The sequence below is a fragment of the Stenella coeruleoalba genome (assembly GCF_951394435.1).
Source record: "Stenella coeruleoalba genome assembly, chromosome: 2".
Classification (NCBI taxonomy): domain Eukaryota; kingdom Metazoa; phylum Chordata; class Mammalia; order Artiodactyla; family Delphinidae; genus Stenella; species Stenella coeruleoalba.
In genome coordinates, this window is record NC_137147.1 from 41,366,458 (window position 1) to 41,381,550 (window position 15,093).

General features: G+C 40.0%; 1 protein-coding gene across 5 annotated transcripts in view; it reads right to left on the bottom strand.

The window, feature by feature from the left end:
* Window positions 1-15,093, bottom strand: part of DAAM1 (dishevelled associated activator of morphogenesis 1) — a 303,703-nt gene that overhangs the window by 54,134 nt on the left and 234,476 nt on the right. For all 5 annotated transcript variants that reach the window (XM_079909187.1, XM_079909188.1, XM_079909186.1 and 2 more), the window contains 9 exons: window positions 14,979-15,050; window positions 9,547-9,641; window positions 7,238-7,571; window positions 6,163-6,273; window positions 5,938-6,041; window positions 4,459-4,525; window positions 4,117-4,234; window positions 3,557-3,695; window positions 3,208-3,266 (listed from right to left, as the gene is read on the bottom strand). In XM_079909187.1, coding sequence (XP_079765313.1) covers window positions 3,208-3,266; window positions 3,557-3,695; window positions 4,117-4,234; window positions 4,459-4,525; window positions 5,938-6,041; window positions 6,163-6,273; window positions 7,238-7,571; window positions 9,547-9,641; window positions 14,979-15,050 — 1,099 coding nt within the window. The remainder of the gene's footprint in view (window positions 1-3,207; window positions 3,267-3,556; window positions 3,696-4,116; window positions 4,235-4,458; window positions 4,526-5,937; window positions 6,042-6,162; window positions 6,274-7,237; window positions 7,572-9,546; window positions 9,642-14,978; window positions 15,051-15,093) is intronic.

Genomic DNA, 15,093 nt, shown 5'->3' on the forward strand with positions numbered 1-15,093 from the left:
AAACAGAAGATCGATTGAGGGTGATTGTGAGGCTCTTTATTATGATTTATAAAATCATTCCTCTTCTCCATCAAAGGGAGCAACTCATGGGCTCAATGGTGCTCGTGCTTGCAGGGGGCTTCAGATGAACAACTTTATCAACTACATTCTGTAAAAGGCTGAAGAGGCCCTCCGGTCACAGTTCCAAAGATGGAACACAGGCGTGAGCAACTATTTGTGGAGGTGAATGGCGCCTGCTTGGTATTTAATTTAGAATCCTGTCCTAGAAATGGCCCTTTAGTCACACTAGGGAAAATGACTATTAACAGGGCCTCTTTTCAAAAGTTAGAAATGAGAACTAGACAAGTCCAGTGTTCATTAGCTGGGTTTGCTGGCTTAGGTCCCACTAGCAGAGGGGCTGAAAGGGAGGATCCTGCCCTGGGAGGAAGTGCTGCTGCCGGACCCAGGGTTTGTCCCAGTGTGGAGTCATTGCTCCCACTGCCCTCAGAGGGCCCCTTGGACTTGAAGTGTTTTATGCGCTGGCAAACAATTATTAAAACTTGCGAAAGCAAATGTTATTATCTCATCATTAAACACCTTAAGGGTTTTAAGTTAAGTAGTACCTGCTGAGCATGAGAATCACGATAATACGCGGAGAAAAATGTTAGCTCTCAGCTGTAGTTGCACTCACTCCCCCAACCCCGCTATAACGGAACAAGGCATCCCATTTAGCATAACGCTTACCTATGTTGCCAACACACCTCCTGACTCTAGCACTTACAGGAGTAATACTCTTTGGAAAAGAGGACTAATGAAGTTTAGCCTGCAGATTTTCATTTCAAATACTTGGCCCCAATCCCTAGTCTTTTTATACCAATAAACCCACTAGAGATAGAACCTACTGGGGCAGAGCTATACAGAGCTGGTCTCTATTTCTGAATTTGATAACATTTAAATTCTTGCTTTCTCTGTCTTTTACTTTCTCTCTTCTTAGTTCTCTAAAATCAGAGTTTGCAGAGAAGGTTCAAGTCACTAAAATCCTTGGAGTTTACCAGCCTTGGAGTTAAGATAACCGTCAACCCGCTTCTACCACTCTGTGGATGCTTCCCTGACTTCTTCAGCGACATCTAAAAACTACCCCACTGCATCCCACTTTCCTTCTTCTATCTCTGTTTCATTCCTCTTTGACAATGTAAGACCTGACTTCCTATTATCGGTCATTAGCCTTTGACAAATCTGGCCAAGCCTCAGAACCACCTGAGAGATTTTGACATTTCAGGACTCACAGACCACATTCCAGGGAGTCTGTTCTATAGATCAGGGGCAGGCCTTAGGAACCTGTGGTTTTCAAATGCTCCTTAGAGGATTCTGATAAAGTGCCCGGTATGGGAAGCTCCAGCCTAAAGGATTATCTCCACAAATAGTCTCCATTTGCTAAGCTTTTATTCAGTACTTACTGGGTATCCGGCACTACAGAGAATTCTCCCCAGATATTCTCCACCTTTCAGGTCCATAGTACTTCCTGTCTCCTCACAGCCTCCACCCTCTGAGAAATTCATCAACAGGTACCCTATTTAATAGAACTTTGCTACTTGACACTTCCAGAGAAGAATGAATTTTACTGACAATATCTCCTTTTTTGCACTCTATGCATGACCTCACTTTAAACCATCCTATTCCTCCAGCTGATCTGGGCTACTTCCTCTTGTACCCCTCAACTGCCTAAATGCTACAAAACTTTCTACCATTACTAGGCAGCTAATAAATGCCAGGTACTATGCTAAAGTCCTAATATTTGTCATTTACTCTTCACAACAACCCTGTGAGTTAGATGTAATCTTCACTTTGCAGAGGCAAAGACTGGAGGGGTAAAGGACATGACTTAGCCTACCCACACAGTCAGTCAGGGGCAGAGCTGAGACCCAGACCCAGAGCCCAGCACCGTGCCTGCCCCGTGCAGCCATTCAGTACATACCCACTGCATGAAGGACTGAAATGACTCCAAAGCTTATGTCCTAAGTACTCTCTTCAACTTGCACACCTGAGTCTCCATGCTCTAGGGTATATCCCTAAAGTACCACTCATTGACCATCTTCTCGGGTATAATTCTCTCTTTACCCTAACTTGTTGTCAATGTCTCTATTCTTTCTATAGCAGTTTCTGGAATTAATTTATAAAAATGTATGTGCAACCTCACTTATTTGAGACCTATCTGAATTCATATGAGGAACCCACAATATAACAGAACTTCATATTCGGTATTTTCCGATATCAGTGGTGAGCCTGCTTTTCTGCTCAATGGACAAAACGTGATGAGAGGAAAGGAAATGCTTCAGCATCTCTTGGACCATATTGTCAACACACTGAATACTATGGTGAGTGCTACTGTATGTCACTGGCTGTGAATGAGTCACTTGGACAGGGAAAAGGAAGTCAGTTAACCAGCACAGTGAAAGAGTAGTGGCCGGGCGTATGACTGTTTTCTCAAAGGGTCCAACTTTAATTTGCTAATATTTTGAAGGAGGGGAAGAGTTATACTTATTCTGTGAGTGGTTTGGCATGGTGACAGGCACGAATGACCGCCCCCCCCAAGTCATTTGATGCTGAGAGTTGATATCAAAGACATATTGAGATACTCACCAATGGCTGGTCTGTTAATGTTTCACAACATGTACATCTCTAATGGTCAGTGATTTTCTGCATGATTTCTCTTTTTATAACTGGTGCCAAATTAAGGTCACGTGGAGAAATGGGCTGCTGAAACCAAGTTGCCTGTGCTTCTCTTTCAAAATTCTGGGTAATCCCTGGTGTCCCTGATTATAGTTCTTAAAATCTAGTGTGCTTTAAAGAGCAGTTATGGGGAAGGCTGGGATGAACGGTAGTTAAGAAAATTTGAATGAATGAATATTGAACAGTAAATGCTTCAAAAATGCTTCCAAAAATGAACGGTGGTTTAGAAAATTTGAATTAATGAACATTGAACAGTGAATGCTTCAAAAAATGATTATAATGAAAGGATAAAATATTTGGGAATCAACATGACAACTAAGATAGTCTGATTCAAGAAAAACCAGGCAAAATGCCCTGAAAACATGGGGGAGGGGAAAGGCTGTTTATACACCAAAGTCAATGAGAAGCATTAATGCAAATTTCTAAAATATACAGTAAGGAGAGTTGTCCAATAACCAGTAACATGACCTCTTCTCTTGTCAGGACCTCATCATTTACCTTTTCTCATTTTTTCTGCTTGTTCTTTCCACTGCTTAACTTCATTTTCATTAACCAACCTGTATGATAGTTAAAGGAGCATTCATTACAAAAAGCGTAAAAGGCCCACTGCTAAATGCATGCTCTCTAGGTAGAAAAACTGTTTAATGCAGAGAAAGTCCTCAGCATGCCTGAAACCCATTTTAAACCCAGATGTTACATATATATATATTACATGTATACATATAGGAACTCGTATCTGACCTCTAGAACATTTCAGTTCTCCCAGCTGCTATTTTGAAGTAGGATAATACAAATGTCTTATACTGGTGCTATTATCTCAAGGGTAGCAAAATAAAAAGAAACTTACATCCGTACGACATTTTTAATATTAAAGTTTTCCAAGGGCGTGGAGTCAGGGTCCTGACCTTTGTCATTCTGGATAACTATTTGCTGTATAATTCTATCTAGGAGTAGCCAGTACTGAACGGTGTTGCCACTTCTCTTGTCTAAAAAAGAAAAGAACAGTGGAGATACTTCAACTGGTTTCAAAACTTGAATGAATATTTTTCAACAGTGGTCACCCGCCAGAGCCACAAAACCAGACAGATGTTTACAACCCTTCCCAACGTTTCTGGAATTCTGACACACGATGACCATTTACGTGATTGAGAGGCACTTTCTGCCCCCTTCTAAATGTGCTGTAAGGCATATATTTATTTTTAAAATCAAAGTGAGTTATAATTCGTTTCATTTTGAGAACTTCACAACACCCCTTAAGCTGTGCAGAGACACACTGGGCTGTCACAAAACTAAGGTTTGGAATCCCTGGTGTGCACCCAACCTAAGCCACACTGTTCAGAAGACAGAGCCCTTTGGATGATGTCCAAACATTCACAAACACATGCGTTAAGTCACAAACACACTCACAAGGCATTTGGAGGCAGTGGTGCAGGATGGACATGAAGTGAGGGTAAGCTTCACTGTGGGTCAGCCTCTTCCTGGTCAGCTCAAACATCTGAGTAGCACTTTTTGTGTCTATGTGAACCTGTTTCATATGAAAAAGAAATCTAAGTCAAACATCCAAGTTCTTCAATTCCTGCAAGGTAAGGTAAGCAATTACAAGGCAAATAGAAGCTAATCCTGCCACTTAGATAGCAAAACAGAAATCTGACTTTGCTCTTAGGTTACATGTCATCTCTATGACACACATTACAACAGGGACATTTGTGAGCTGCTGAGTCAAATTAGAATAATTGTAAGCACATGTACCAGTTCAAATCTTTTGGCAAATTCTAGTTCATCTTCATTTCGGAGCATTTCAAAAAAATCTAAATGCCTGAAAGACAATTAAAGAAAAGCTATTAAAAGTTGAACATCCTACAAACACAGGCACATAGGAATCAGGACATAAATACTAAGGCCTTTCCTAAAATTTCAGAGATATCTCTAAAAGAAGTACGACAACAAAATTTGAATGCCTTCTCTTAACTATGTTCTAAGGAAAGAAGACATCATCTGACTGAAATGAGATCACTACAAGAGACAAATCTGAAAGCCTAGGATGCGCAGCACATAGAAGACAATTCATGAAAGTTTATCAAATCCAAACACAACCAAATCCAGATTCTACTCATGGAATCTCTTTATGGAAAAACAAGCCCATATAACTAACTTGACTGACCACTGAATTAAAGATTACAAAAGAAATGTTCATGCCTTTCACTTATTCATTCAAATACTTATTGAGCCCCTATTATTGACTGGGGAATGATAAGTTCTGTGAAGACAAATCCAACAGCATAAAGGGGGTAGAGAATGATGGGAGGTGAGGTGAGGTGAAGAATATGAACACAGTGGCTGGAAAAGGTCTCTGCATGGGAAAAAGGGAAAAAGCGATTTGGACATCTGTGGGAAGATCTTTTAATGCTGAGGAAATAGCAGGTGCAAAGGCCCTGAGGCAAGTGTATTTTGACATGTTCATAGACTATCAAGGAAAAAAGCATGGTGGAGTGTGTGAATGAGGGAGAAGTGTGGTAGAAGGAAAGATCTGAAAGGTGGTAGGATATGTTAGAAATCGTAAAATGACTGCAGACAAGAGCAAATGAACAGGAAAGTGGAAATTAACATTCATAGAATGTCTATCAAAGGTGCCATGTGATTCCACATGTTTTATAGTCAGCTTTCATAACAGCTCTGCAGAATAGTGTTATCATCATCATCACTATTTCTTTACATATAAAAACAGTAAGGGGGCTTCCCTGGTGGTGCAGTGGTTGAGAGTCCGCCTGCCGATGCAGGGGACACGGGTTCGTGCCCTGGTCTGGGAAGATCCCACATGCCGCGGAGCGGCTAGGCCTGTGAGCCATGGCTGCTGAGCCTGCACGTCTGGAGCCTGTGCTCCGCAACAGGAGAGGCCACAACAGTGAGAGGCCCACATACCGCAAAAAAAAAAAAAAAAACAAAAACAAAAAACCCAAAAAACCCAGTGAGGTTCAGAAAAATTGAGTAACTTGACCAGAACACACAGCAGGTAAGCGGCAGGACTGGGATACGGATTCAAGCCTAATGCCAAAACCTACACTAAGTTCTCTACACAAGTGCTGCTTCTTTCATCGAGAAAATCTTACTATAAAAACATCATTACCTGGTCTAACATTTTGGTACAAGTTCCTTAGGTCACAAGTAGTTCACAGACTGGCACTATACACAAGGAAAACACATGAACTATCTCATAATAGTGTGACTTACCTATCTAATGTTGAATTTTCATGTTCCCTTAATTTATCTATTACAGGTTGAATTCCCAACATCAGAAATTCATAGCGAAGATGAAGTCTAAAGTCCAAACTTTCCTGAAAGTAAAAGGGTGATGGAATACATTTTTAAGCTCTTTAGACTACACAGTTGGTAATCTTTTTTTAAAAATTATTCTTTAATAATATATGTTTTAAATTGTGGTACAGAGGCTCTTACCACTCCTGCGCCTTGGCTTAGCACTGCATTGATGAAGGACATGATGGCAGTCTTGAGACTCACTTCATCTCGATACCGCCCCGTGCTTTTATCCAAGTCATTAATTAATGTCTACCAAGGATACAGATGTAAAAACAAAGGACCGAATAGTTACTAACCGTACACTCATTTTATTAATTTTTTAATACTCTGAAGTTTATTTTTAAAAGCTTGTGTTTAGTCAGCATTACATTGATCCACAGAAAGCTACCTTTTTTTCCTTAAGATTAGTCCTAAAAACTCTACTTTCAAAATTCTTACATCATATATGTTTACATATACATGTATACAAAGTACAAAAGACTGTGCTTCATTAACTCTGCTTACTTTTTATATTTGAGTATAAACCATGTGGTGATGTAATCTCACTGTTTATATCGATACTACATCAAGACTGGCAACACATAAAATTTTCAGGGAACACCCATTTAGTGGATCAAAAAGTGTTTTATATAATGTGTAGGAAGCAGGGCTACATTTTTAAGTTCAGTACAGTAGTCTCCCCTTATTCAGAGGGGATATGTTCCAACATCCCCAGTGGATGCCGGAAACCATGGATAGTACTGAACCCTATATATATTCCTATATAGACTATGTTTTTCCTACATTAATGGCTGGGTGTTGTATACAGTGTGGGTATCTAGAGAAAGGGATGATTCACATCCTGGGAAGGACTGAGCAGGATGGCACAAGATTTCATCATGTTACTCAGAACAGCTGCACAATTTAAAGCTTATTTCTGGAATTTATTTCTGGAATTTTCCATTTAATATTTTTTAACCGCAGTTGACCTCAGGTAATTAGCACTGTGGAAAGCAAAACTGCAGTTAAGAGGGGGACTACTGTAAATCCACAACCTCAGATTGATCAACTACAGAAAGAACATTCTACTCTCTACCTAAGAAGAAGGAAATGCTTGAAGTCCCATCGTGAATGCTCACCACAGGGGAAAATCTCAAGTTAACATTCCCCCTTCGGGGCCAGGAAAGGCACTGGTCTTAAGGCAGGAATGAAGAAGTGGCGAGGAAGCACCTACCTGAAAGCGGGTTCTCTCGCTGGCGTACTTCTGGTAGTGCAGCATGGCCTGCAGAACCTTCTTGTGGCCCCCGGGAACCAGGCACACAGCGCCCAAGATTTCCAGCACAGCCACCTTCGTCTTAATGTTCTCTGTGCTCAGACTCTGAGCAATTACATTAATACTCTCAGAATGAGCCAGGACGTGAGCCCGACCTTGAGAGTTGTTCATTAGCGCCTTTATACATCCAATGAGAGAGGTATGTATTCGAGACTCTGAGGTCTCGTAGTCCATGGTCTTTAGAAAGTTGAGAATACATGACAGGCCGTCCAAGTCAATGAATCGGGTTACAAACCTGTCACGAGGAGAAGGTTAAAATGTATCAGACTTAAGTCTTTTTGGAATATTTTAATAGCCCTTAACAGAAAGGTTTAGGGGGCTGGTGGGCAGGAGAAAGTAAGAAGATGTAGTTCCTAAAGTACCCAAAGGCTTACATGAAGTCTTCTTAATTGGAGGCCTCCTCCTTGGCCCAGACCCAATGGTCAGGTCTAACCAGAAGTGTGAAAAAAATCTCCAATTGAGTTAAAAAGAACTTAACCGATATGAATAACCAATGAACAGATCTTATAACCACAGAAAACCAGGAACAAGAAGACATTCAGAATATTCACCTTAGGTTAAAGTCATCTGCTGATCCTGTGTTATGATAGCATCCAGTCCTCAGGCACGTTTAAGTGTTGACCACTGACCCAGGCACGCCCCATACCAATGAAAAGTCAAAGACCATCCTTAAACTCCAGGATATTTACTTGCCAAACAAATGATAATCTATCTCCTTAGTTTTATAGCAGAAACCTTCTTTTGTATGGCATGCTATATGGAATCCCAATATATAAAACAAATAAAAGCAATACTTTATTACTGTACATTAATTTTTTGATATTTATAGCACTTATTTAACTGTAAAGTCAATCAATGAGAATAATTCACAATACACATCTGTAGGTTAAGCCTCTGAAAAGTTCAAAAGTAACATAACCTGTTGATGTGACTACTCCAGAAATTTCCAAACTTATTTAGCCTTGGATAACCATTAACATCTGAGAATGCAGAACACACATAGAGAGGGAAACACTGATCTTGTTAGGACAGATTAGAAAACTTTTGATATACTACTGTATATGATTTTTGAGGAATCAGTACATTTTTTCCTAGCATTTTATAGTCAAATATAGGGAATTTTATTTCTCAGCTATTTCATCCAACCACATCACCCAGACCTAGCCAAGCTTCATTCGTAGCACTAGTGCTGATGAAATGCACCTGTAAGCACCCCCATATCCCACCAAACCTTAGAGGATTAATGGAAAATGAACGTGTGGGAGGCACACAGTAGAAGCTGATTGCTCATCCATTTCTTTTACAACCGTTTTATTGAGATATAACGCACATGCCATAAAATTCATACTTTCAAATGTGTAATTCAGTGATTTTTAATATATTCACAGAGTTGTGCAACCATGGTCACTATCTGATTTTAGAACACTTTAATTATCCCCAAAAGACCATTTTCCTCTCTCCCTAACCCCAGGCAACCACTTATCTTTCTGTCTCTATGGGTTGGCCTTTCCTGGATATTTCATATAAATGGAATCATACAATACGTGGTCCCTTGTGTCTGGCTTCTTTCGCTTTGCATAAATATTTTCAAGGCTCATCCATGTTGTAGCATGTATCAGTACTCCATTCCGTTTTAGGGTTGAAAAATATTCTGTTTTATGGATATGTTACATTTTATTTATCAATTGATCAGTTGATAGAATTTAGGTGTTTCCAATTTCTGGCTATTATAAATAATGCTAATATTCGCACACAAGGTTTTAGGGACATGTTTTCATTTCCCTTGGGCTATATATCGAGAAGTAGAATTGTTGGCTCATATGGCAACACTATGTTTAATATTCTGCGGAAATGTCCAACTATTTTCCAAAATGGTTGCACCATTTTACATTCCCCCCAGCAATGAATGAGGGTTACAATCTCTCCACATCTGCACCAACACTTATTAGTTTCTGCCTTTTTGTATTTTAGCCACCTTCATGGATGTCTGCATATCTTTTAACCGAAGAAAAACAATTTATTGAATGTTCAATGATTAAAGTATTTCATCCACGGTTCAATTACATGTTTTTAATTTAAGACTTCCTCAAGAGTTTGGCTATTGCAGAAAAATAAAGAAGAAAGGAAGGGAAAAAACAAGGGGAGAAGAAAGTAGAAAAGCAGAAAAAGAAAAGAGACAAGTAGTACACGCTACCCAGTATAAAAATTACCTCATTGGTTTCGTCCTTAGTGCTGTCTTCAAACTCTCTATAGTTTTACTTCTCTCTTCTTCCTCTTCTTTCTCTAAAGCCAGCAGAGATTTTCTCTATGCAAAGAAAACTAAAGTTACTTCTTCAATTTTTGTTTTAATTATAGTGCAAGTAAGACAAGCCCACAGATTACATGCTATCACTTTTAATACAAATAATCAATAATAATATGACCAAGATTTACTACAAGCCAAAATGTAGACCAAAAGCGCCAAGAATTCCACAAATTCATTCTCTGTACTACAAGTTACTTCTTTTGAATTTAAATAAAGTTTTAAGAAAATGTTGAGAAATCTTAGTAGAGATTAAGTTGTCCAAACACTTGTGTAACTATTCTATAACTATACTCTGATGAAGATATTACTATTTATTTGATAGAAAAGGGAAGATTAGACCTATAGTTAAATATAACAATCTGACAATTAAAGTTAACATTATCACACTATCAAAGAGAGGCAGGCAGCAATCTTTCCATGCTCTCTCTTCCATTTCTCAGTCAAAAAGTGTAATCTTAAAAAAAAAAGTGTAATTTTTTACATTTTTTGTTACATCCAATTATTTTTTAAGAGGAACGATTAAATTGGACCTGATACAAAGATAGACAATTCCTTTGGAGTAAATGCTTAAGTTTTAGAAATGATTAAGGTTCATAGACTTGTTAAAAAGTCTTTTCCATTCCTTTTATGCCATGATCACCTAAATGTACTAAAAGTATCGCCAAGTCTTATGGCCCCAGGTGCTTCTACCCCACGGAACCACAGGTCCCTTGCCTTCCTCCTACTCTTAACATGTGCTTGTCCAGTCTCAGTCTTTTTACTTGTTACCCATTTTGACAAAATGCATGGTTGGGAGACAGATTGGGGTACAGAAAAAAACATCTGGCTCTTATCCACGTGTCTCAATGGTCCAGTCTCTCCCTTTCTTTCAGGTCCACACATCATCAAGGGGTGACTTTACTTAATTTTTTTCAAGTTAACAGTACAAGCATTAAGTAACTAAATGCTAACAAAAACCTAAATTTGACTTCACACTTAGGATGGTGAAGCCCAAAGCAAACATATATCAGTATCATTTATGGCAAGTGGAATAAAAATCAGTAAAGTCTTGTTTTGTAAACTTGAATTGTTTCTGCTAAAGCTGCCCTCTTGCTGGTGATGCGCCCGGACAGCTGTCACCAGAGGATGGTAGGGGAAGAGGCTGCATGCAGAAATAGCCAATGAATTTCTTCACAGCTCCGTGAGACCCATATCCTGGAAAATTGAGCACAAATCCAGCCAAGTACATTTAATCTCCTGTGGCACAGCTGAACTTGTTCAGACTCTTAAGCAATCACTTTGAATCTGCAGCCCAGAATCAAGACTTTTATGAACATCACTTCTTGTTCCTAAGCTTAGTCACCCAAACCTCCCAAATTAAAACTACACACGTTTCTTATTGTGGTTCATTAATACTAAATAAAGATGCATATATTTATCCTTTTAACAATCTTGGAGAGGGTGTAACCTCCAAATAAAGGCAGACTACATTAAGGTTCTTCCTAGCAGAGTTAGGAGATTTATGAAAAGTCAAGAAATTTAAATTGGAATTTCCTTCCCCAATATAAGGACTATTACTTTCCTCTCAAAACAGAAGACAGTATACTCTTCTCTGTGTGTAGTACAATGAGAATTGAATCTAAGATTGTTTATTGTATTGAGAAAGTCGAGGTTACGGAGATGAACCTGACATTCTAATGTGACTTTTCGAAATAGAATAATTTATGTGGAGCCTCAAGTTTTCAAGCTTCACATTTATGGAGAAGTCTAAATTTGCAGCTTTTCGACAGAAAAGGGGATCTGCCTACATTTCTGAAGACGGCTGCTAGGCCAGACATCCAGTATGCACCTTGCCATACACTGGACTGGCTTGTGGCGGCCTCCTTGGGTGCTCTATGCACTTACTAAATCCCTGTTCACATGAGGAGTGGGCAAAGGACGAAGTGCATCCTAGCAGAGGATCTTCCAGTCAAAGCTGCTAAGGTTTACACTGGAACATGCAGGGCCGAGAGAGATGCGCAAACCAGGCACAGAAATCATTCCTGGTATGGAGTCTGGAACTAAGTAAGCTCCTGTTTGAAATATCTCATTGGTGTGAAATCAATAAGCCAACCCGCTAAGCACACTGAACTTCACCTCACATCCTTGCTCCCTGAGACTGCACGCAGAAGCCACACACCAAGAAAGCCCAGGTCCCTCTGGAACACGCACTCTTTTATTATATTGTTTTTCACTCGTTAAAAGCCAGCAGATCACTCAGGGGTCCTTTAAAGAACAAAGCATTCTTGTTATGAAGCTTCCGCAAAGTAACTGAACTTGTTCCACAAAGGGCTTCACAGACCAGTAAGCGCTGCGGTTCTCAACCTGGACTGCTTATCAGACTCTCCAGATGCTTGTCCCACCTCAGAAAAGCTGGGGGTGGAGGCGGGGGGTGGGGGTGGGGGTGGGTGGGGGTGGGGTGGGATTACCAGGCCTCTTTCACGTGCCAAAGGATTTAAAAAACTGAGTTAGTGAGAGGCAAACTGGAAAGGAGTCTCTGAGTTTAGACTGATAGGTTTAAATTCCAGCTCTACCACTTCCAAATGAGATGACCTTGGGCAAGGTAACCTTTCTCTGAGTCTCAGACTCCTTATCTATAAATAGCACTTAGAGGATAGGGTGCTTGTAAGGATTTAAAACAGCATGTAAAGTGCCTGTTACATGAGGCACACTCAACAGCAGTAGCCGCTACTGATGCTGAAGACAGTGGATGATGAAAATGTGGATAACCCCCCCTTCGACAATTCCCAAAGCAGACAGCCAAAGAGCTTAGCTGCCAGGCCAGGAAAGGATCTGGAGGAGTCATGTGCCTTTCCAGTCCCCAGGGATAATGTCTTAGGATTTCTGCTGTGTGCTGCCAGGAATTCTCCAGAGAGATTGGCTAGAACTATGGGAGGATGTGGTGGCCACAGAGAGGGTGAAAAAACCAGAAAACTCAGCGTAGAGTTTCTGGTCTCATCAGGCCTCCTTGCTCCTTTACAGATGCAAGAGTGGTGAGGCCTCATTATTTCATCACCTGTTGTAATGGCTTCTACCCTTAACCCTGGAACGATGCTGGCTCTGTCCTTCAAGCATTAGAAAGCTTTGTGAGGTGTTTAACCCATAAAGAAGAGCAAAGTGACAATTTAAGAGCCTGGAAATGATACTCTTAGAGAGGGCTTTCGATTAGGAAGCAAATATAATTAAAATGTAGATGACTCATGAATGTAGCAAAAGGTTGTCCAAGGAGCTAGATGAAGGAGAAGGGAGGCTCTTGAAGAAGTGTCACATACCAGCACATCACACACCCTCTAGGGCAGGAAACGAGTCAGGCTGAATCCAGAAAAGGCATGGAGTAAGTCACTAAAGGACAAATTAACCTAACTGTCCCAAAATTTGAAGAAAGGAAAAATCCATGTTATTTAGTACTTCTCCATTGATAGAAGTGAATTCATTAACAAAGGAGCAACTTCCCTTGTTAGACATCAAATAAGGCTGACTTAATTAGAAAGAGAGACAGCCTGCCTGACCGCTTGTTTTTACCCTAACAGCCAAGAACAAGAATTCAGAAAATAGGGACTTCCCCGGTGGCGCAGAGGTTAAGAATCCGCCTGCCAATGCAGGGGACATGGGTTTGATCCCTGGTCTGGGAAGATCCCACGTGCCGCGGAGTAACTAAGCCTGTGCACCACAACTATTGAGCCTGCGCTCTAGAGCCCGCGAGCCACAACTACTGAAGCCCGCACTCCACAACTGCTGAAGCCCGCATGCCTAGAGCCCACGCTCTGCAACAAGAGAAGCCACTGCAATGAGAAGCCCACGCACCACAACGGAGAGTAGCCCCTGCTCACCACAACTAGAGAAAGCCGGCGCACAGCAATGAAGACCCAACACAGCCAAAAATAAATAAATTTTTTTTAAAAATTCAGAAAATAACCTTTATGTGCAGGAATTGTAAATGACTCTATATTATAATTGCTTCGGCGGATGTAGAAAAATCCCTGATGGTTATCACAAGACTCATGTTCTGATAACATATTCATACAAATGCTGAGATCACTCTTTTCTCATCTTTGCTGTTGTGTAGAATGCCTGTTATAAGGACTTGGTGGTTATTTTCTGTTCTTTTCTGCTGTGCTTTTAGAGAAACCCTTGGGGCAAAAGCTTATGCAGTTTCTTCTATAATTTATACAGCCCTGTTTACCATGGTGCTTATTATTCATCATGTGACAGCAGAAGAAGCATCTTCAAAGAAAAAGCTAGAAAAGAGGAAGTTGCTAAAAGTCAAGGCCTCTGAAAGTTTAGCAAAAGTGTGAATGATTCACATATAGTAGTCAGTTTTTAACTGTTGCAGCAGCAGCAAAATATTAGACAATCTAGAATGTTTGTTCTAAGTGACAAGAAATGAATTCTCCACAAGGGCTCTGTGGATGGCAGGAAAAGGAGAGGTAGAGAAAGTATTATGGAAGCTATCATCTGCTTGAATATAATAAACTCAAAGTTGAGCCTAACAGATTAACTCTTAAAATCGTGTGTCCACGGAGGCAAAGACTGCTCTCCTGTGAGCAGCCTCCAAGCTTTATCAATGTGAACAAGATTCAGCCTATTAAGGCTCGAATGTTGATGACGTTTTCTGCTGTGTATTTTTGCTGGATCGACAGACGCCCCTAAGCAGCTCAAAACTCTGACATCACAGAGACATCTATGTGATCAGAATGCATTATTTTAGACACTGAGAATGCATTTTCATCAATTACTGAACCAAAAATCCACATACTGAAGATTTCCCAAGGATATCTCAGCATTATCATTATTATGCCTTTCCACTAAACCACGTATTCCATGAAATTTTTTCTTATTTGTACGAGTAAAAGAGTACCTTCGTACCCTCTAAGATCAAGAACCCAGGAACTAAGTCCTCCGTTTAAAAAAAAAAAAAAGGATGAGAACAGTGAAGGGATAGTTTCATTGTACTACTCTTAAATAGTATTAACTTTTAGAATGGTGCTGCCCTATCAAAGTTCCAAATGATTGGTAGGAACAATTGCAAGTTAAAGTTGAACAGAGGACAGATTTATGATTACATTTCCTCTAATAACATTAAACACACTTATATTTTAGTATGTGCTGATTTTATTTAAAACATACTGGAAAAAAATCATTTTGCCAAATACCACTCCTGCCTCCCCTTTCTCCCCAACACTGAGCGTTTGGAATAGAGTTTGGAAAGATAATGACATTTGGTGGTTCTTACTCAAGTGAATACTTATTGTGCAACTGTGCGCTTTGTACTAAACTTGCATTTTAAACTGTGAGTTGAAGAACAGAAAGGATACCTACAGCAGCCATGGAATTGAGCTGATCAATGTAGAATTCAGGCCAACTTGTTGCTCCCTTGTTTTCTTCCTGGTCCTAAAGAGAAAGAAAAAAAAAGTGATATACCACCAGATGTATA